Here is a 22480-nt window from a genome sequence, read left to right as displayed (position 1 = left end):
TCTAAGAAATCATTTCTTTTCTTGAAAGCAAGATTTTCAGAAGTTAATCTTTCACATGTTAAAGTTTGATCTCTATAACTAACAAACATGGTTTTAAGATATCTTCTCAACTCATTAATATCATCAGTATGAAAAGCCTAAGTAGTCTGAGGTACCTTTGTTTCAGAAGCTTCAGAACTGCTCTCAGCAATTTCTTTATCAGCATTTGCCATCAATGCATAGTTCTCCTCACTTTCAGAGTCTGAGGTGTCTGTCCAGCTTTTCTGTTTTGTGACAAGAGCCTTGCCTTTGTCACCCTTTACCTTCTTGCAATCAGGAGATATGTGGCCTTTCTCACCACAATTATAGCATTTGACATTGGTATAATCTCCTCTATCAGACTTTCCTCCTCTGCCTTCAGATCTTCTAAAATTCTTCTTATCATAACTTATGCCTTTCCTGGAAAACTTCTTTCCCTTCCTGAACTTCCTGTATGCAATCTTTGTGATCCCTTTCACCATAAGAGCACATAGCTTCATCATCTCCTCATCAGCATCAGTCTCAGGCAAGCTTTCAGAATCTGAGTCATCATCACTTTCAGAACTTGATGACTCAGTATCAGACTTTGTGAAAAGAGCTTTACCCTTGTCTTTCCTTGAGGTAGCTGCCTTCAAGGATTCTTCTTCAGCCTTAAGAGCAATTGTTCTTGACTTTCCTCCTTTTCTCTTGCTTCTTTGTTCCATCTCAAGTTCATGAGTCTTGAGCATTCCATAAATTTTATCAAGAGTTGTTTCATTAAGATTGTAATTGTCTCTTATTGTTGTTGCCTTCAAATCCCAACATTCAGGAAGAGCTAATAGGAATTTAAGGTTTGAATTTTCAAGATCATACTCCTTATTAACCAGTGACAGATCATTCAAGAGTTTGACAAATCTATCATATAAATCGGTCAATGATTCATTAGCCTTTGAATCAAAGTGTTCATACTCTTGAGTGAGTATTGTCTTCCTGTTCTTTTTAATCGTATCAGTTCCCTGACACCTTGTTTCCAGAGCATCCCATATCTCTTTAGCAGTCTTGCAGTTAATTACCCTGTTTGACATTACATTATCAATGGCACTATGCAGTAAGTGTCGTACCTTAGCATCCTTAGCAATTGATGCGATATCTTCAGCAGTATAATCACTCTTTTCCTTTAGTACGGTTTTTGCTGCTTCACCTGCAACTGCAACAGCGAGCTTGGTTGGTTTGTGAGGCCCTTCCTTAATTCTATCAAGATATTCTGGATCTGTAGCTTCCAGAAACATGGTCATCCTCACCTTCCATATGGCATATTCAGATGGTCTCAGTATGGGAACTCTGATGGTTTCATACCGACTTTGAATTTGTGTCTTTGGAGGTTCTTCAGTTTTGGTAGGCTTAGTTGGAGTTTCTGTGTCAGACATGATTGTGTTTGGATCTTTAACTGTATGTGTGTTAACAGATAGGCTCTGATACCACTTGTTAGGTCACACACACTGTAGAGGGGGTGAATACAGTGTATAATACAATCAAATCGAACTTTAATATCTTGAGTAACAGAAAACAAACTTTATTGAAACAATAAACTCTGTTACAGTATGGAACTGTTACCTCTCAGTGATGAACAAATATCACGAGAGCTGCTAGGGTTACAATGAATAATCTTCTCGAATATGATAACACTTATAGTGTAAACCCTATGTCTGTGTTTATATACTACACAGTTACAAGATAATCGCTAATTGATATGGAATATAATTCTGCTTCCTAAAATATATCAATCAGATATCTTTTCTTCCAAGTATTCCATTCTTCACGGAACTCCTTCTTCATGCATATCTCTTCTTATGTTTATCTCGATCTTCTTTCCTTTAATCAGCTACTTTCCTTATATAATCGTCCTTCAGCACTTAAGTTCTGATATCCAACTTCTGATGATTATCTCCTGATAATATAAGTACTGATATCCTTAAGTCCTGACTTCCAGTATAAGTACTGACTCCCAGTTAAGTACTGATTTGTCCTGTTAAGTAAGATCTGAAAAACTAAATATAAATTATATTAGCCATGACATTATCAAATATATCTAACATATGTCATGGAACTTTGGAAAGAGACAAAAAGGAAATTCAGTTGATCTATTGGAGTTGCGTAAGAGGCCCGTTATTCGGTAACGGCCCAGCATGAGGTTGCGTAAGTGGCTAATTGGGTTGTGCATTATATTTAACCGATTAGTCCAGCGTGGGGGAAAGACCTAGCTAGTCTTTTCCCAAGTTCCGGAACACATTCTATTTCTGGATGGCCGCTAGTCGCTGTCCGGTGAGGGTAGACTGATCAGCTATCTTCACCCGTTAACGTCCAATAGATTTGATTGATTCAGTTTTGAAATTGTTTAACAAATCAACGTGTTTGAGACTGATAATGTTGTGGTTCCAGAAACGGAACAAATGATTTTGGGTCCCTGTAACGGGAAAATGGTTTTATGGTTCCTGTAATGGAACGGAAGGTTTGAAAATGAAAATAGCATGCTAAAAGAATTGAACTCTGGTATTTATATACAGCACACGACTGATATTGTTGTTTCTCGGAGCATGCTAGTTTTAATATCCAGTTATGAATGTTTACCTGTTTTCTAACGAGTTATGAATTATGTTCCTATCACTGCTTTATTAAATCATTTTTACTTGTTATTCATATAGTGGTACTGCTGAGCAATTGATTGCTCACCCTTGCAAAATGTTTTATATATGTATTGCAGATGCCTAAGAGATTCTTGCGCGGTAGTCAGGGCAGAGTTCCAGCTCCTTTCGTGTCAGGCTCCTCTGAGGTAGTTGTGTTAGACCAGATGAGGTCTGTTGAGTTGTTGCATTGAATTAGTGGTCAGAATTGTGTAAGGTAAAATAAGTTGTGTTTGTTGAGCAACCTAAGTCATACTTAAACCTGGAAAAGGTCTTGGTAAAGGGGACGTATTATATGCATTATTAATGAGTTAGGCTGAATTATGATGGTTATTATTATTGTTGGTGACGTCAACTCCAGACCCCGCAGTTGAGGCCGTCACACCATGTAACTTGTAAATATTGTCTAAAAACAGTTTAGCTACTGTTGTTGCACTATAAGGATGTGATAGAGGAAGGAAGTGGCCCACTTTAGTAAATCTGTCAATGACCACCAGAATGCAATCTTTGTCTCCAGATTTAGGAAGCCCTTCTATGAAATCCATAGAGATGTCAGACCATACTTGTGTAGGTATGGGAAGTGGTTGCAATAAACCCCCAGGGAAAGAGTTTCCAGATCTGATTCTCTGACACACATCACAAGCTTACACGTATTCTGTAATTTCCTGTTTCATCTGTGGCCAATAAAAGAATTGAGTAACCCTTTTAATAGTAGCATCTTGACCAGAATGTCCCCCAGTGGCACTGTCATGTAATTCCCACATTACATCCTGTCTTGCAGTCCCTCCTGTTCCCACATATATTTTTCCTTTATGCTTGATCAAGCCATTATTGAATGTATAGTCTGTATGTTGAGGCTGTTGGGATGCTATAGTAGTGATCAACTCTTGAGCATAAACATCAGAGTCATAACTGTTCATGATGGTGGATGACCATCCATCTTGCACCACTGTCAACTCCTGCAATTGCCCTGACCCTTCAATTTCATGCATCCTTGAGAGTGCATCTGCTGCAATATTGTCTTTACCTTTCTTATACACTATTTCATAATCCAATCCCATTAATCTGGCCAACCACTTTTGCTGCAAAATAGTAGACAACCTCTGCTCCAACAGGTATTTCAGACTTTGGTGATCAGTTTTTATCATAAAATGGTTTCCTTTGAGGTAGGTATACCACTTCTGAGTGGTCATTACTATTGCCAAGAGTTCATTTTCATAAGTTGACATTCCTTGATGTTTTGGAGCCAAGCTTTTACTGTAGTAAGCTATTGGCTTCCCATTTTGCATTAATAAAGCTCCCACCCCATTTCCACAAGCATCAGTTTCCAATATGAAAGGTATACTATAGTCAGGTAAGGCAAGCACTGGAGCAGTGGTCATCGCCTTTTTCAGTTTAAGAAAAGCATCAGTAGCTTCAGTTGTCCATGTAACCTCCCTTCTTTAACAGATCAGTCAAGGGCCTACTTATTATGCCATAATTCCTGATGAATCTCCTGTAATAGCCTGTGATACCCAAGAATCTCCTCAGCTGCTTTAGTGTTTTTGGGGTAGGCCAATTCTGCATAGCTTGGATCTTGGTAGGGTCAGTTGAAACTCCTTCTGTTGTAATAACATGTCCCAAATACTCTACCTTCCTTTGGTCAAATAAACATTTACTAGCTTTGACATACAACTGATGTGCCCTCATCTTTGATAGAACATAATATAGATGTTCAACATGTTCTTGTAAGGAACTGCTGTATACCAGAATGTCATAAAAAAATACTAGCACTGTCTTCCTGAGTTGATCTTGAAAAATGTCATTCATTAGGTTCTGGAAGCTAGCTGGAGCATTGGTGAGGCCAAATGGCATCACCTTGAATTCATACAAGCCCTGATGTGTTCTAAAGGTTGTCTTGAACACATCTGGTGGTGCTACCCTAATTTGGTGGTAAACCGCCCTCAAATCCAGCTTGGTGAACCACTTAGTCCCTTGCAACTCATCCAATAACTCATCTATGAGAGGTATGGGATATTTATTCTTGATGGTAATGTCATTCAGCCTCCTATAGTCAATACACAGTCTCCACGTCCCATCTTTTTTCTTAACCAAAATTATAGGTGAGGAAAAAGGACTTGTACTCTTCTATATTATTCCAGACTGCAACATCTCCTTTATTTGCTTCTCTATTTCAGCTTTTTGAATGTATGGCACCTTATACCCTCTCTGATTGACTGGTTGGCTGCCAGGTAGGAGAGGTATCTGGTGATCATGCTCTCTTTCTGGTGGGAGGCCTTTTGGTTCCTGGAATATCTCTTCAAATTCATGGAGCAAGTTCTGTATGCTTGGAGGAGTGATGTCATTTTCAGGACTTGAGACTGAAGTAGTGTGAATCATAAAAATGCAGCCATGAGAAACTCCAGTTCCATTCTTAAGTAGCTTTCCCATATGTTTGCTACTGATAACTTGCAAGCTACCCTCTTGTGATGCTCCTTGTAGTGTTACTGGATTTCCCCCTTTGTGTATAGAGATGCTCATGTTGTGGTAGTCTAATGTAATTGGGTTATGCTGCTTGAGCCAGTCCACCCCTAATATAATGTCTGAGCCCCCTAGTGGAAATAGTCGCATATCAGTAACAAATTTCTGATGTTGTACTTTATAGGTTAATCCCTTACACATGGTATCCACCATCATGTTTGTGCCATTAGCTACTGTTACTAATAACAGAGCAACCACTTCAGCTGTCAGCTTCAATTGCTTGACCAAATTGGTATCTACAAAGCTGTGTGTAGACCCACTGTCAATAAGAATTTATACCTTCTTTCCCTTCATAACACCTTGGAGTCTGATAGTGCTAGTTGACCTACTCCCAGATAGGGCATTGATAGAAATTTCTCCAGGAAATCTTCTGACTGTACTTCTACTTCACTCGTATCAGTACCTTGCTCCCAGTCTTCTATTTCTTCCCCAAGCAGCTTATAGAGTCTAGATTTACACTCCTTTCCGGGGTGAAAAGGGTCATCACAGTGGAAACATTGTCCTCTTGCTCTTCTCTCCATAATTTCTTTACTTCCCAATGTCGATTTGTTTCTCCTGTCTCCTTGGTAGGGTGTCTTTGAATTGATGGTGAGTGACTTGAAGTCATTGTTTATTTGAGAAGAAGTTCTAACTGTTGAGCTCTTAATAGCAGCATAGCTTGATTTAGAATTCTTGGCTTCTTTCTGTTTTGCTAAGAAGACAGCATCCACAAGGGTTTGGGGCCTGAACATTCTCACTGCCACCTTAATTGAATATTTTAAACCACTGATAAAACTAGACAAGAAATATTCTTCATTGAACCCTTTATTTTTATGCATCACCATAGCTCTAAGTTCCTCGAACTTATCTTCATACTCAGCCACACTAGAGGTCTGTTTCAATTTGTTAAATTGGTCCTGAACATCCATTTGATCTTGATTTTTAAACCTCAAAATTACATCAGCTTGAAAATTCTTCCAATGCACCACACCATTGCTACCCTGATAATATATGTACCACGTGTTTGCTTTCCCCTCAAAATGCATCACAACCAATTTAACTTTCTTTCCCTCTTCTATATTAACAAAATCAAAGTATTGCTCCGCCTTTAACACCCAGCCTTTTGGGTCAGTACCATTAAATCTTGGAAATTCAATTTTAAGGTGAGGGTTAAATGTGGTGGTAGTCATATTATGATGAAACTGGGAGTTATTATGGGGTGTTGGTATGTGGATGTACTGTGGAAGTGTGTAGGTGTTTGTAAGTGGAGGTAGTACGTACTGGTTTATAGGGACAAAATGGGGTTGGCTACTAATAGGTGGTGTGCTAACAACAGTAGTGAATGGAGCCGTCATATGTATACAAGACTGAACAGACATAAGAGGGTGTGCCATTGTGATTGTGCTATAGTGTGGTGGAGCAAAATAAGGAGTGCCATTGAAATTAAGAGGTACGTGAGGTGTGTGTAAGCTGGGAGTTATAATACTAGCATTAGAGGTATATATGCCACTGAAATTATTAGAGTGAGAATGAGGAGTACCAGACGGAGTAGTAACTTGGAAGTTGGGATTGAGAACTCCTCCCACATCATATGTGCTCCCAAATCGCAGATTTGGTCCAGAAGATAAAGGTGGTGATGTGTTCGAGCTACCCACTGTTCCAGTCTTTTTACCCAATTGCAGAGCATTCAACATCTGTTTAATCTCCTTTAGTGACTCACCCATCCCACCAATCTTGGCCTCGACTCCCGTGATTCTACCGTTTAACTCTCTCGATTGGAATACCACTTCATCCCTGTTCTTAACGATCTTATCCATTACTTCATTAACCTTCGTTTCCTGCGCTCCCAATCGTTCATCTAACCCTCTTAAGCGCGTTCTTTCTGCCATGATCAGTACTAGAGCCAAGGAACGAGTGCCCTGATACCAATTATAACACTTCTCGAGTATTAAACAAACTTTTCAACAGATTAAGCTAAATAAACGACAGGAATGGAAGAGGGAGAGTTCATAAAACGAAAGAAAGGAATAAAAGTTTTTGCATAATCATATCTGCCCCATTCCAAACCCTTTCTCATGTTTATCTACTATCGTATCTGTACTAACCACGTGGCACCGTGGTATTGATTTATCCAACAACGAAATGACAAGCTTTAATAAAATAGTAAAAAATATCTAAATACTGCAAGTTACTAAAAGACTCTTAGACGCCTTTCTAAAAATAACAGCTCCAGGTTCATTTAAACTGTTACGGTACAGCGTGTATGTATAACTTTAGGCTTTAACCGTACCATGTCGTTTATTGGGATTGGGACCGAGAAACCGACAAATGAGCAAGCAAAGAAAAGAAATGAATGGGAAACAAAATGAAGGATCTGTGATGATGAGGATCAGGATTCGTGTCTTTGTAACTCAACACCCTCGCCTCTTAAACATTTCTCCCCCCCTCCCTCAATTATTGTTATTGTATTTTATAGTGGATCTTTACGTACATACCCACTACCTCCCCCTTTTAATATCATCATTCTCCTCTCATCTCGATCCCTTTAGTTTCTTCAACTCTCTCTTGCAGGTTCTCTCTCTCTCTCTCGTGTTAAAGATCAATTAGCAAGGTTTTAGGTTTTGGGCCGAGATATAATACCTGCTTATTAGGATTACGAAATAATATAAATATAAATCATAAATCTTTCATGAAATAAATAAATAAATACTCTCTCGACCCCCCCCCCTACCTCCCTCTCCCCCGGTATAATGTTTGCATTGATCAGATTGGTCAAGTTTTTTGTCTCATTTTGTATGGATAAGTATGAAATCGTTTTGGTTTCATGCTGTTTGATATGAGGTGATGTCAAAGAGACTTCATTTTTCTTTTTTAATTTTATTTCTTTGTCTGTTTTTATGTATGTATTTTGTAAATTTTGCTTACTCTGTTGTGGTCAAGATGGATTCTTGATCAATATATTTTTACAATTCAAGTGATCATTTCACATGTGTTTATATCATTTATTAGCAGTCTCATACAAGATTTCAGCTGTTTTCCTGTTTCACCAGGTTAGGGGTATATGTGTCTCACATTAATAATATCTACCATGTTTAGGTTTTTGCTTGTCCATAGACAGTTGTTAACTTGTGTGTCTGTTTCAAATTGTTTCTATTTTCATTTGTTGTTAGTTTTGGTTGCCTTTTAATGTGGGATGAGCATGTTTTCATTTGCAAGGGCGGAAGCTTAATTTGAACTTGGTCTCTTTGATTTGCAAGAGCGAAAGCTTAATTTGAACTTGGTGACCCGTTAAAATGTCATATATTTGCTTACTCTATCTTTGATTTTGGGTAGGGTGGAAATTTTGGGTCCCTATCTGCGTTGATGTTTGAAACTTCCCATTTGTCAACTTTGTGTCATTCTGGAACTTACTGAATTTTCATGAGGATGAACACAAAAACTTTAGAACTAAATACGTAATAATCGAGTCATTCAAGTCATTTTGCTAGTCATGACTTGCCATTTTTTTGTTTCGCTCTGTATTTCTGTTGCTATATAGGTTCTAGGTGGTGTTGGTTTTTGTTAGCCACTGGTCTTTCTGTGTGGAACTCTTGCTATATATATGTTTTTCTGCATGTTCATTAATGGACTAGGACACTTACAGATGTTCAGATGAACATGAGCACTGATGATTGGTTGCTAATATTGCATACCCATATAGTTCATCTGATTAGTATCCTGCTCAAGTAACATTGTAACAATATTCTTGCCAGTCATGGGATAACTAAAGCAGTTGATCCAATAAAAAAGTATTGTTTTGATTTTAATAATGAATATTGTCTTAGAAGCGTTATATATATTGCAGAATGTCTGGAAAATGAGTGAGTGATGGCAGCAGGAGAAGCAAGGACTGCTTGGCAAAGAGCAGCTAATCGTTGCTTTGTTCAAGAAGATGCAAAAAGAGCTCCAAAACTAGCTTGCTGTCCATCATCAAGAGCAGCAACTAAGCAGGTTGATTCTGGACCTGCAAGTGTAACAGACGGACAAGACTATCATGTTCCAGGTTTTGTTCCCCTCAACAAAAACCCTTCATATACAAATGTATCTCCCGACAATAAATGGTGGCTCCAGCTGCAACCCAACTATGGATCACAAAGGGGTTTGTCAAATGAACAGTTAAATACCCTGGAAACAGAGATGAATATCTACGGTGCTGGTTTTGCAAGCCTAAATATTAAATCGAGTCGATTCCACTTAAAGAACGCTGGCACATTAATTACCAAGGGTTTAAACTCAGAGGCCTCTTGTGCCACTGAAAGTAAAGTTTGTGCAAGTTTCTTAAAGAAGGAACCTATAGTTAACAAGCAAGAGCTGAAGGCAGTGCATACGAAGAGCACCCGAGAACCTATAAAGATGAAAGATGGTGAAGAGTCTTATGAATTTATAGAAATGGATCATGTTGATAATGCAAGTTTCAAAACATCCGATGTGTCGTGTTTTGATTCAGAGTCTCCATTGATTGTAAGTGGAAAAAGAGAGCTGTGGTGGAAAAATGCAGATAGTGATGAATTAGTTTTTTTAGTTGCACAAAGATCACTCGATCTTGTTGAGAATTGTGATCTTCCCCAGCCTCAGAAAACTCACATGAAGAGGGATCTTCCCCTGCCTCGGACAACTCAGATGAAGAGGGATCTTCCCCAGCCTCAACAAGCTTACTTGAAGAGGCCCCCGTATGCTTGTGTTGGGTTTTCTGATCATGATGGGAGTAAAAAATCATCTGGTGAACTGATGCCTCAAAGTGCTGATCGCAGCATTCCAACTAGTCACACAAGCATTCCAACTAGTCACACAAGTGGGAGTGGCACTCCAGGAGGTGGACGTGGGAGTAACTGGTCAGCTGAAGGAAGCTTAAAATCTGGTATAGATGAGGCCATCAGGTATTGACAAAAATTTCTTATGCCTTGCAATGTTTTTTTAAGAAGCCTTCACCCTACATCTGTGGTACTGGTAGGTCATGTTGAGAATAAACCACTGTCGGCATTTTTCACGTCTTTTTGGTGTCTGAACAATAAAAGTTCACACGGAAAGGGACAAGGTTCCTTGACCTTTCCTTTTATGTACTTCTGATTATTAAAACCTTGAATTCTTGCAAGGGTCGTGGCAATGCATGACAGAGGGAAGGATGCAAAATTCTTTAAGATACATGAACAAACTAGAGTTACAATTAATTAGAACACCTAAAGCATAAGAAAACAGGCAAGACAAACAATTATACATAAGGCAGGGGGGTAGAATATTAAAATCATTCCCTAAGTGCACATCACCTGTTTCATATCCCCCTCCCCCAAAACACAATTTTTCTGTAGGAAGCAGTAAGATTTATTAATCTCATGTGTATTATGAGTTGGTGTTTGGTTTCGTGATGTGGTGATGATTTAGAGTTTCTTCTCACTATTCTTGAAACTGCGCTTCATTTTTAAATTTTGCAAACTTTTAGTTCATGATATTTATCCATGTTTATTTTATGCAGTAAAGCACGTAATTATTGATTAAGTAGTAGTGGCATGGTAAAATGTAGTTTTCACATGTTTAATCACTAAAAAAGTGATATTATTTGCCAAACAATGTTTTATGTGCAACTGGTACTCTGTTATACAGACAAGTAGTAGGTACATAAATAGCGGTAATAGAGAATACCTTCTGTTTATAACTTTAGTTCTACTGGCGTGTGGTGAAACAGTTATAACACAACAAAAGTAGGTCAATCTGAAACACTGATATCTGTTAAAGATCCATGCAAGGCTCAGCTGCTAGAAGCTTTAAGGCATTCTCAAACCCGTGCAAGGGAAGCAGAGATGGCAGTGAAGCAAGCATATGCCGAGAAAGAGCATGTTGTAAAGCTTTTTTTCAGGCAGGCATCTCAGCTTTTCGCTTATAAGCAATGGTTACACCTTTTGCAGCTAGAGAACTTGTACTATCAGATCAAGAAAAACAAAAACCATCCGGTCTCTTCTCTGTTTCCAGGGGTGTTGCCATGGATGCCTCAAAAGAACAGGAAAACGCGAAAGGGGAAATGTTCCAAGCAAGGGCGTCGAAGATGTAATTTAAGCAAGTACGCTCTTATGTTTGCTTTGGGATTGAGTCTTGTAGGTGCCGGCTTGTTCTTGGGTTGGACCATCGGATGGATGCTCCCAGCTTTGTAAACTTTGTACACTGTGCAGTTGTATCAAGCTTCCATGTTTGTTGTAGAGTTAGACCTTGTGAAAATTGATTTAGGGAGGAGTAGAATGAATAGTCTGTAAGTTGGTAGATCTTTCATGTATGCACATATTCAGATTTCTTGGCTTTTGGCACACCCTTAAGAGTTTTGACTAGGGAAAGTAGTGAGGGCTCTTTGTACGAATTGTTGTAATGAAATTTAGTGTTGTGTATGTATATATTTTTAAAATGTAAATGTGGAACTATCCGATGTTCTAGTTTGTTGCATGTTTCCTCCTCCATAGTTGGATTTTATTTTGTTTGTCTGAACAAAATGATAAAAATAAAACAGTGTGTTTATTCACCATTAACATGTCCTGGGAAGATTTTATTTGTTGTATGCAGCAGCATAAGAACATGCATTTGGTATTTTAGTATTCAGTTTTTTGTATGCTCGCCATTATATATCTTGTTACCTGGGGGATGTTTGTGTTCCTCTCTTTTAATATTAAAAAAAGTCCCCTGTTTTTTCAGTTTAAATTGAACAATTAACGTGACTTGAATATTATAATATTATCAAGTATATAGGTATGCTGCATTTAAATGGCCAAATCAGTAAAATCACGATACTCTAGTCACATTGTAAGCTAACTTATTGTAAGCTAACATTATCAGTCTTGCTAAATGGCAAGTTTTGTCTGTCATATTGACAGTATTTGAAATCATTTTATCATCATTTCATCATTTTCCTTATTCAGTTTTATATATCTGCTCTTATCTTTCGTATAAGTGAAGTAATGAACCAAAGTGGTGTATCATTGGAGGAACTATACTCAAGAATTACGTTGGAGGAGGAAGAGGAGGGTGGAGTTATTGTGGAAAATACAGAGGAAGTTGCGAAGACAAATATTTTTATTCTTGTAGGTAAATTTTTAACGGAGAAAAACATCAATTTTAATGCTATGCAGAACATTATGGCCTCTTTGTGGCGACCGAAAGAAGGGATGGAGGTGTACGATGGGGGAATCTCGTTTCTCGTTCGTATTCTACCATATCTTGGATATGCATAAGATTTTGGAGGGTGGTCTGTGGTCTTTTGAACAGAGTATGCTGGTATGTCGCGAATTAGGTGAAATGGAAGATCCTCGTCAAGTTAAACTGCAGGAAGTGGACATGTGGATTCAGATTTATGATATCCCAAAAGGGCTTATATCGGAGAAAGTTCTAGAGAGTGTGGGAGGTTCAGTTGGGAGATTTATAAAAACTGACCCAGCAAATCTTGATGGCAGGTGGAAGGAATATGTCTGTGTGCGAGTAGCAATGAATACTGAGAAGCCGATTAAAAGGAGAATGAAACTCAAACGTGACGGAAATAATTGGAGTTGGATACAATTTAAATATGAAAGAATTAGTTCATTTTGTTTTGTATGTGGCATTATGGGACATTCAGAGAGAGACTGCAACATAGTTTATGCCAATCCAGAAAAAACAATTGAAAGAGCTTATGGAGTTTGGTTAAGAGCTCCAAATCGGGGGAATAAGGTGGGGACAGGAGCTCGGTGGCTACGTAATGCAGGTGATGGAGACAAAAAATGGGCGAATAATAGGGGTCAAACGGGAGCATCAACAACCGTACAGGGTGGTGAGATGGCGGAACCAAAATTCATGGAGGTAGATGGAATTCTACGCGAGAAATCAGGAGATAAAGACGCTATAAAAGTTGTTATGCGTGATCAGAAGGATATGGATAATGTAATTCAAATTCAAAATAAGGGAGAAATTATAGGAAGGAATGATGCATGTATTAATGAAAAAATTGTGTTGGATTCGAAAAGGAAGAGGGTGGATGCGGGTTTACAGGGAGTAAATAACAGAGAGGATGATATTGATAAAGATGGGCTCGATATGGAAAATGGGCCAAAAAACATGTTAGTGGCGGGTTTTGGACTCCAGGCCCGCCAGACATTATGAGTCTTTTATCGTGGAACTGTCGTGGGTTGGGCAAGTCACGTGCAGTTAGGTTTCTCAAGGAGACTGTTAATTATTATAAGCCCAATATTATTTTTCTGTCTGAGACGTTAAGTAAAATAAATAGAATCGCTGATATTAGTAGAATGCTGGGTTTTGCTGGATTCTTTGTCGTGGATGTACAAGGGCATGGAGGGGGTCTGACATTATTGTGGAAGAATGAGGGAGGAGTACAGATTATAGATAGTTGTAGTAATTATATTGATTTTGAGGTGACGAAAGAGCAAGTTGGAAGATGGAGGTATACAGGAATCTATGGGTACCCGGAGCAAGGTAGAAGAATTGAAGCATGGAATATGTTGCGTGATTTGTCATTACGATCCTCACTTCCATGGTGTTTGATTGGTGATTTTAATGATCTAATGAAAGCTGAGGAGAAAAAAGGGGGAAGACCATGTGCTCGTTTCTTATTACAAGGTTTTACAGAAGCTGTACTAGACTGTGGCCTAATGGACTTGGGTTTTGAAGGGGAGATGTTTACATGGGAGAGATGTAGAGGCACTGATGCATGGGTTCAAGAGAGATTAGATAGAGGATTGGCTAACCAGGATTGGAAATCTTTGTTCCCTGATGATGTGGTTAAAATTATCGAGGTGTCAACGTCGGATCATCTTCCGTTGTTCCTTGACTTAAATAGGCGGGTATATATGGAGAAAAAGAAAAGGTTCAAATTTGAGAATGCCTGGATTAGAGAGAGTGACTGTTATAATGTGATAAAGAGTTGTTGGACTGAGAAAAGTAATGACGATATTATGGTTAGACTGGGGAGGTGTGGTGTGAAACTAGAAGAGTGGGGGGGAGGTTTGGTTAAGGAGATGAGAGAAAAGATAGCAGAATGCTGAAGAAAGATGAAGAAATTGCGAGCTCGAAGAGACAATCACGGTGTAAGTCAATACAATGCCGCTAGGTGGGAGTTTCTTTGTTTGCTGGAAAAACAAGAAGTATATTGGCAACAAAGGGCCAAACAAATGTGGCTGAAGGAGGGGGATATGAATTCACGTTTTTTTCACAGATATGCCTCAAACAGACGCAAGAAGAATGCTCTAACTAAATTGAAGGATGCGATTGGTGTATTCAAAGAAGATAGTATAGAGATATAAGGGATTATTACGGAGTATTTCTCGAACTTATTTCAGTCTTCGGTAACCGGGGGGTATTTGACAGATGGGGAAAAAGTGCCAAAGATATCGTATGAGCAAAATGAAGAGCTGTTGAAACCAATTAATGGCGAAGATGTAAATAATGCTGTATTTGGGATGCATCCTCATAAATCACCTGGCTATGATGGATTTAACCCTGCTTTTTTCTAGACTTATTGGTCGATTGTTGGAGAAGAGGTAATAAGATTTTGCAGAGATTTTTTCGATAATGGGGAACTACCTGCAGGTGTAAATTACACCATCATCTGTTTGATTCCGAAGATAACGCAGCCACAGCAGATGCAAGACTTAAGACCCATTTCTCTATGTAATGTGCTTGTGCGTATTCTGACAAAAGTAATGGTTAATCGTTTAAAGTCGTGCTTGAATAATATTATATCAGACAAACAAAGTGCGTTTGTAGAAGGGCGTTTGTTGACTGATAATGCGCTAATTGCATATGAAGTGAATCACTATATAAGGAGGAAGAAACAAGGAAAAAATGGCCTGGATGGGTTAAAGATTGATGTCTCGAAGGCATATGATCGACTTGAATGAAAATTCATTGAAAATATGATGTTAAAATTTGGTTTTCATCAGAGATGGATTAATAGAATTATGTGCTGTGTCAAGACCGTGTCATATGGTTTTCTGCAGAATGGTGAAGTGTTTGGTAATGTTCATCCTCGTAGAGGATTCCGACAAGGCGATCATATTTCCCCGTATTTGTACATAGTATGTGCAGAAGGCTTGGGAGCAATGATTCGTAGACATGAAAGTGTGGGATTAATCCATGGATGCAGTATAGCTAAAGGTGCTCTGCCGATTTCTCATCTTTTCTTCGCGGATGACTGTTATTTGTTCTTCCGTGCAAATGAGATGGAAGCAGGTTGTATGAAGAATGTATTACAAAGATATGAATTAATCTCTGGTCGGGCAATAAATTATAGTAAGTCAAACATCACTTTTAGTCCTAATACTAAGGTGGATGACAGGATTAAAGTGTGTGAAAAATTAGGGGTACATGAGATTAACGAGCCTGGTAAATATTTAGGCATGCCAATGTCGATTGGCCGAAATAAAACGGAGGTGTTTGGGGAGCTGATTGATCGTGTGGGGAACAAAGTGCAAGGGTGGAGTAATAAGGTGTTGTCAAAGAGTGGAAAACTCACACTTATAAAGGCTGGAGCTCAATCAATACCAACCTTCTGGATGAGTATATTCATGGTCCCTGCAAGTGTGTGTGAAAAAATGGAACGACAATTAAATGGTTTCTGGTGGGGAAATGGCTCAAATGGTAAGGGCATTCGATGGTTGTCCTGGAAAAAATTAAGTGTGTCGAAATTTGCAGGTGGGCTTGGAATTCGTAATTTTCGGGAGTTTAATACTGCTATGCTAGCCAAGCAAGGATGGAGAATTTTGAAAGGAGAAAATCCTCTACTGTCAAAAATTATGCAGGCAAAATACTACCCAGATACAGATTTTTTGAACGTGGGTTTAGGGGCAAATCCAAGTTACACTTGGCGTAGTATATTGTCAGCTCATGAGGTGCTTAAAGAAGGTTGTTGGAGAAGAATTGGAGACGAGGCGAGTACGAAGGTATGGGAGGTACCTTGGCTTCCATGTGAAATAAATGGGTGTGTCACTACAGTAATGCCACAGGAATTGAGTGGAGCTACAGTACAAAATCTGATAGATATGGATACAGGTTGGTGGGATTTCGAGGTTATAGATGATATATTTAATGACAGGGATAGGGAGCTTATACGGAGGGTTCCACTTTCAAGTAGAAGAAAGGAAGATTCGTGATTTTGGCAATTTGAAGAGGATGGTAAGTTGACAGTGAAAAGTGTGTATCAAAAGTTACAAGGCGCTCTGGATATGACGCATAGTAAATTCTGGAAACAGCTATGGGCTCTTAAAATTCCAGGGAAGGTGGTTAATTTCATATGGAGAGTGTGTCGAGGCTGTTTACCTACAACAGTGGCGTTAATAATGAAGCAGATCAATGTTCATATGGTATGCTCGTGGTGTCACCTGAATGTTGAAACTGATGTACACATTTTGTTTGAGTGTGAGTTTGCAAAAAAGGTGTGGGCGGGTATTGGTTTATGCTCTCAAGTTACAGTGATGCAGAACGAGGTAGTTTTTGATGTTATTAATAGGATATTTAGTGTATGTACGAAGGATCAGTGTGCATTAATAGGGATGGTCTGCTGGAGTTTGTGGAGACATAAGAACAAATGGATTTGGAAAAGAGTCACGGGATCGGTGTTTGGAGTAAAATCTGCAGCTATGAATCTGCTAACAGACTGGAGGAAGACATGTGAAATCGAAAAAAGAACACAGCTGACTAGTCGAATGGACGGAAAATGGAATAGACCTCCTGAAGGGTGGTTTAAAATTAATACAGATGCAGCAGTGTTTCAGGATGGCTATATCGGTGTTGGCCAGGTAATTAGAGATGCACATGGAAAGTTTGTAAGAGCTCGATGTAAGCGAATAAAGGGCAGATGGAATCCACGAGAAGCAGAGGCAATCAGCTTGAAGGAAACATTGACTTGGGAGAAAGAACTGGGGCTCGATCATTGTGTGTTTGAGACGGATGCGAGGAGTCTGGTGCAAGCTTGTAAAGATAAAAAAGGGGACAGTTATTTTCACACTATTGTTGGTGATTGTTTAGAGTTACAAAAGCACTTTATACATGTGCTAATTGAGTGGGTTAGTAAGTCTGTGAATAATGTGACACACTTGTTAGCTATTTATTCTACATCTGACCTTTGTGTGTGGACTGTAGATCCACCCGAGTTTATTAATCATTTATTGATTTCAGATAGTATTTGATTAATGCAAGTACAGCTTGTTTCGAAAAAAAGTATATAGGTATGCTTAAAGTCATTTGAGATTTTTACTATTATCAGAGAATTAATTGAGTTTTGTGCTCAAGAGTATACAACATATATAGACTAAATCCAAACTAGAGTCCATCTTTCAAGATTTGCTCCCTAGTTTTTTTTTTATAATTGATTTGCTCCCAATTTGATATGTGGTGCAAGTAATGAACTAAAGAGCCGGAATTGTAATAATCAAATAACAGAAATCTGAAAGAAATTTGTAATCATTATAAATAATAAAAAATCTATCTAATACAATATATTATATATAAAATTACAATAAAATTATTGTTCAACAGTTTCAAACATTTATTTAACGTCACCCTGAAATTTGCAAGCGGATAAACCCGACCCGATTTTCCAAAACAGAAGGGGGGAAGGAAGAAATGAAATAAAAACAGAGCACCCAACATAAATTACAAAACGAGAGAAATAAATATAAAACACAATACAGAGGACATAGGAGGAGAAAAGATGGCAGTAATGGATAAGTTGAGGATATTTGTAGCTCAAGAGCCTATTGTCGCTGCTTCTTGCCTTAATGCTGGCTTTGCTACTTTTACTATTAGCTTTAATCATAATTTTATGATGTTTTGTTGCATATATACAACCATCTTCCCACATTCCCTACACGAACACCACCTGATTGTCCTAGTAGGCAGTAGCATTCCCTCATAACTCAATTCTTATAATTTTGGCTACTTGTTTCGCCCGTCTTTTTAATTGGTATTGGCGATGCCTAATACAATCTAGGGCTTTTATAGCCATTTAGTGTGTTAGTTCTTCTCTTGTTTACTTTGATCATTTGTTAGTCGAATACCTACACTAAGGTCCAGGCGGTGTTAGTAAGGTTGACACCAGTGATCTTCAAGATTTCACCCTTCCTTTCATTTATGTACATGTGAATTTAATTACTTGACTAGTTTCTTTTGTGTTTGTCCTCGCATGTTTTCAATTTATTTTTTCTTGGTGACTACTTGAATTTTATGAATTTGAATTACACAATCTATAAGTAGGGGTTAGATGAGACAAAAAAATCATCCTGAAAAAGCCCCTACGCACAAAAACACTAAAATTACATTAAAATTACTTTCTAAATCCTAGGTACAAAAGATACCTTTAAAATATTTTTTAATACCTGAAATTATTACAGCACATAATCACATGCTCCCTACACTTTCTATTCAATACAATACCGAGAGAGAAGAGGTAAAGTCACCCCCAGTAACTCTCATTATCTCCCTTGTACTATTGCTCTCCTCTGTTCAATAAACTTTTAAATATAAAGGCAATGGATGCTCTCACCGCCCATTTGCCTGTGAATTCGCACAAGCTATGCTCAGAATCTCTCAATTAGATAATCATCTCTCTCTACCTCTGCCAAGTTTAACAAGGTGTCAGTGGATGATGAAAATTGATGCTCTATAATTTGTCTTGAATTTAATTTTTTTCTCCCAAATTCTTATTTTCTAAAACAACTATATAATTTATTAACATTAAGATGATAATGAAATAATAAAATCAAAGGAGCCATACTCTGGTTTTCAAATCAAGCAAGTACCATGCGGAGATATTTGGCACTGGCCGGAGATCTCCAACATCCAATTATATCATATGTCACTGATACATAAAGTTGTACACTGTGTATTAGTATTAATTTAGTAAAATATTTATCATTGTAAATGTATGGGTCCAGCTAATTCGGAGTGTAATCATCGATTCATTATAAATTTTGCTGGAAATTAAAATGAATATAGCGGATCACATTACATATACCGCATTTCCCGAATTTTTGTTTTTTGCTTATTAGTGTGCAAATTTATTGGGCATATATTTGGTTTGTCGTTTATCATCACAGTCTGGCTTATGTGTATATGCAATTACGTAAATAATTCTAAGTAATCGGTCTGTTAAGTTTTGTGAAATTGTATCTCTGATTGCATCTGCGATAAGACTATTAAACCATCATTCTTTAATGAACAGGTCGATATTTATGTTTTCAATGAGGAATGTTGTAGTTGGAATAAGAAGTCCATTGGACCGATTATGATTAGGGAGCTAGCTAATCCTTTGAGGCCATATTACTTGGTAGAGTGCTTCAGAAATGGTGACATATTGTTTGTAAGTGATAATCTCACATTAACCTGTGTCAATCTTGTAAACCATACAATCGACAATCTGAAGAGTCTTGGAAAGGAAGGATACTTGTGTTTGTCCCCCTGCTATGGTGGTTGTCAGTACTCAGAGAGTCTGGTTTCGGTTAAAGGAATGGAATCCTCGAATTATGAAGATGACTACCAAGGAATTTTCTTCCTAACACCCTTCGCTCCAAATTTGATCAGAAAAGAAAGCCTCCTTAAAACTAACAGAGTGAGTAACAACATATGTTAGGTTGTGGACTCTGCTACTTAATTGTAAAGTAAACATCATTTCGTTATAGTTTTAATTACTCGAGTAAGAGTTAAACCTGACAAAATCTTTGAACCTGACAAACACCGGGAGTCACAAATTGGTACAAAAAAGTTTATAAATTATCATGTGTCAAAGGTTGATTGGATTTATCTCAATGGAGTCTCGTGCATTAATACTGATAACACGCCAGAATTGCACTCTATAAATACACAACCTAGCTACCTAGAGACTGGAAACAAGTTCGAGATCTTCTACATATAATTAGCATATACTAGGTTCATTCTGATTTCCTGGTGTAAATTAGAAATATTAAGCATTTCTCGAATAACCTCAAAATTTGATTTTTTTTTCCTAGAAATATAGGATTTAATTGTTAATTAATCATAAATCAACTCCTGAGAAGGGTTTGTTTTATTAATTTTTTAAATTATGTTTATGTCTTGGAAAAAATGATGTCAATCTTGTCATATATAGTTAGCTTGAGTCCGTAGTTTGGTAATTCATTGCTTTTGTGTGATATTTTAATTATAACATGCCTCATCTCTGCATTATTAATTTAGGATCTCTAGAGATACTGCAGGTCTCTCCTAATGTAGAATGGATGTGATTTTTTGTAGATGCATTTATATCAAAAAGAGTATTAATTGTACAAGAAAAACTAATTCACTGCACAGAGTGAAACGCCATTAAACGGAGGTAATACTCATTCTAAGACAATAAAACTGTGAACTAATTTCGTAAACAAATCATACTTGCATGATTTAACAGGCAACTGTCCAAGTATATAAACTATTCTGAGCAGCAAAGATTAAGGGAGTTCATGTTAGCTAGCTCCGAAGGAAGTGCTACAATATCGAACACTCATTCTTAAACTTGTTGGGGATTTTAGATTATTTGAGTTAGAAGAAGTTAGAACTTAAATGCTCATTTATTTAGAGAACAGGATATCCAATAAATTTACAGAACCTAGAATAAAAAAATTATGGACGTGTAAAAATCCCACGGGCTGTAGGTGTATCTAGGAGCAGGATGGTCGACAAGACAATCTTTCTCTTCTCTAAGATGATGGAAAATGATTGTCGTCCTAATGAATTCACGTACAGTATTATTTTGAAACTTTTGGTTTCAGAAGGACAGGTTGCTAGACTTGATGAAATAGTAGAATTGTCAAGGAAATACATGAATAAGTCGCAATATGCTTATCTTGTGAGGACATTGAGTAAGTTGGGCCATGCGAATGAGGCTCATCGTAGGTTCTGCAATATCTGGAATTTTCATGACTATGGAGATAGGGATGCCTACCTGGCCATGCTGGAGAGTTTATGCAATGCAGAAAAGATCACTGAGGCTTTAGAGTTGCTAAGTAAGATACCTGAAAAGGGATTAAGTGCGGATACATATATGCATAATATAGTGTTATCTGCTCTTGGAAAATCAAAACAGGTATCTCATCTTCATGATCTATATGAAACAATGAAAAGAGACGGTCCTTTACCAGACATATTTACTTATAACATCTTGATAGCTGGCTTGAGCTAGAAAAGTTGACGAGGCAGTTAAAGTTTTTGAAGAAGTTGAGAATATAATTGTCGGCCTGGTATCATCTCTTACAATTCATTAATCAATTGCCTAGGAAAGAATGGTGATGTTGATGAAGCACATATGAGGTTCAGAGAGATGCAAGAGAAGGTTTTCAGTCCTGATGTTGTCACGTACAGCACGCTGATAGAGTGTTTTGGAAAGTCTAATAAAGTTGAAATGGCTTGTAGGTTGTTAGATGAGATGCTTGCTGAAGGTTGTTGCCCCAATATTGTGACATACAATATCTTATTAGACTGTCTCGAAAAGTGTGGTAGGACTGCTGAGGCAGTGGATCTATATGCGTGACTTAAATAGCAAGGGCTAACTCCAGATTCAATCACATATGCTGTTCTTGAACGGTTTCAAAGTGCTTCACATAGGACTATTAGAATCCGGAGACAGAACCCAGTAACAGGTTGGATAGTAGGTCCTTTGAGGTGATAGATACCGCCGGTCTTAGCAGAGACATGACTGTGTTGCGACATGAAATATATTTTTTATATTAATTATATGAAATTGCAAGGCTGTGGTCTGTCTCTAGAGCTTGGCAAATGGGGTAAATTAAGCTGTACCTAGGAGTAGTAGATACACAATTTGGTTGTAGCAGAAGCAGATGGAAACAAATTAGGTTAGTAATTTCTTGTACCAAGAAATTTAAATGTTAATATCTGGAGCTTAATTGAAATGCCCTGTACCTAATTGGCGTTATCAGTTTTTCCTCTAATTTTGAATTGCTTTGTCTTCTATATTTTAGTTTTTTCGTGACCTTATTCTTGCATAATATATGTTATCTCTTCGTAATCAGTGTTTCCTGTGGTTTTCAGTTTCTTGGAATTTTCTATACCATGTGTGGCATCTTTGCTGAAAATCGGCCTCTGCAGTAACTTCACACGGTATGTGCGTACTTGAACAATGCTCATATACAAATAATTTTGGAGAACATACAGTGCTATTATGCATATGATTACTACTTTGTTATTTTTAATTGTGATAATGTACAACTTAGTGTGCAGCTTTTTCCAGATTTTTTGTACCACCTCTTTATTCTCGAGTGTAGTAGTGTGTTCAGAAA

General features: G+C 37.8%; 2 protein-coding genes across 4 annotated transcripts; both read left to right on the top strand.

The window, feature by feature from the left end:
• Positions 1–7491: 7491 nt before the first annotated feature.
• On the top strand, positions 7492–11642 carry LOC141666670 (uncharacterized). 3 transcript variants are annotated; one of them, XM_074472809.1, is made up of 3 exons: positions 7492–7748; positions 9022–10093; positions 10897–11642. In XM_074472809.1, exons 2-3 carry the CDS (start codon positions 9045–9047, stop codon positions 11357–11359), a joined length of 1512 nt encoding a protein of 503 aa, XP_074328910.1. In that variant the 5' UTR covers positions 7492–7748; positions 9022–9044; the 3' UTR covers positions 11360–11642. The 3 variants fall into 3 exon arrangements, with proteins under 3 accessions (XP_074328910.1, XP_074328911.1, XP_074328912.1); XM_074472810.1 differs by lacking the exon at positions 7492–7748 and adding an exon at positions 7788–8018; XM_074472811.1 differs by lacking the exon at positions 7492–7748 and adding an exon at positions 8072–8227.
• A 1679-nt stretch (positions 11643–13321) lies between these two features.
• LOC141665557 (uncharacterized) lies at positions 13322–14224 on the top strand. Its single transcript, XM_074471540.1, has one exon. The coding sequence runs from the start codon at positions 13322–13324 to the stop codon at positions 14222–14224; it is 903 nt and encodes a 300-aa protein (XP_074327641.1).
• The last annotated feature ends 8256 nt before the right edge of the window (positions 14225–22480 follow it).

Source organism: Apium graveolens, chromosome 6, assembly GCF_009905375.1.
Source record: "Apium graveolens cultivar Ventura chromosome 6, ASM990537v1, whole genome shotgun sequence".
Taxonomy (NCBI): domain Eukaryota; kingdom Viridiplantae; phylum Streptophyta; class Magnoliopsida; order Apiales; family Apiaceae; genus Apium; species Apium graveolens.
The sequence above is the reverse complement of the archived record's forward strand: the minus strand, read 5'-3'. Positions and strand labels throughout refer to the sequence as shown.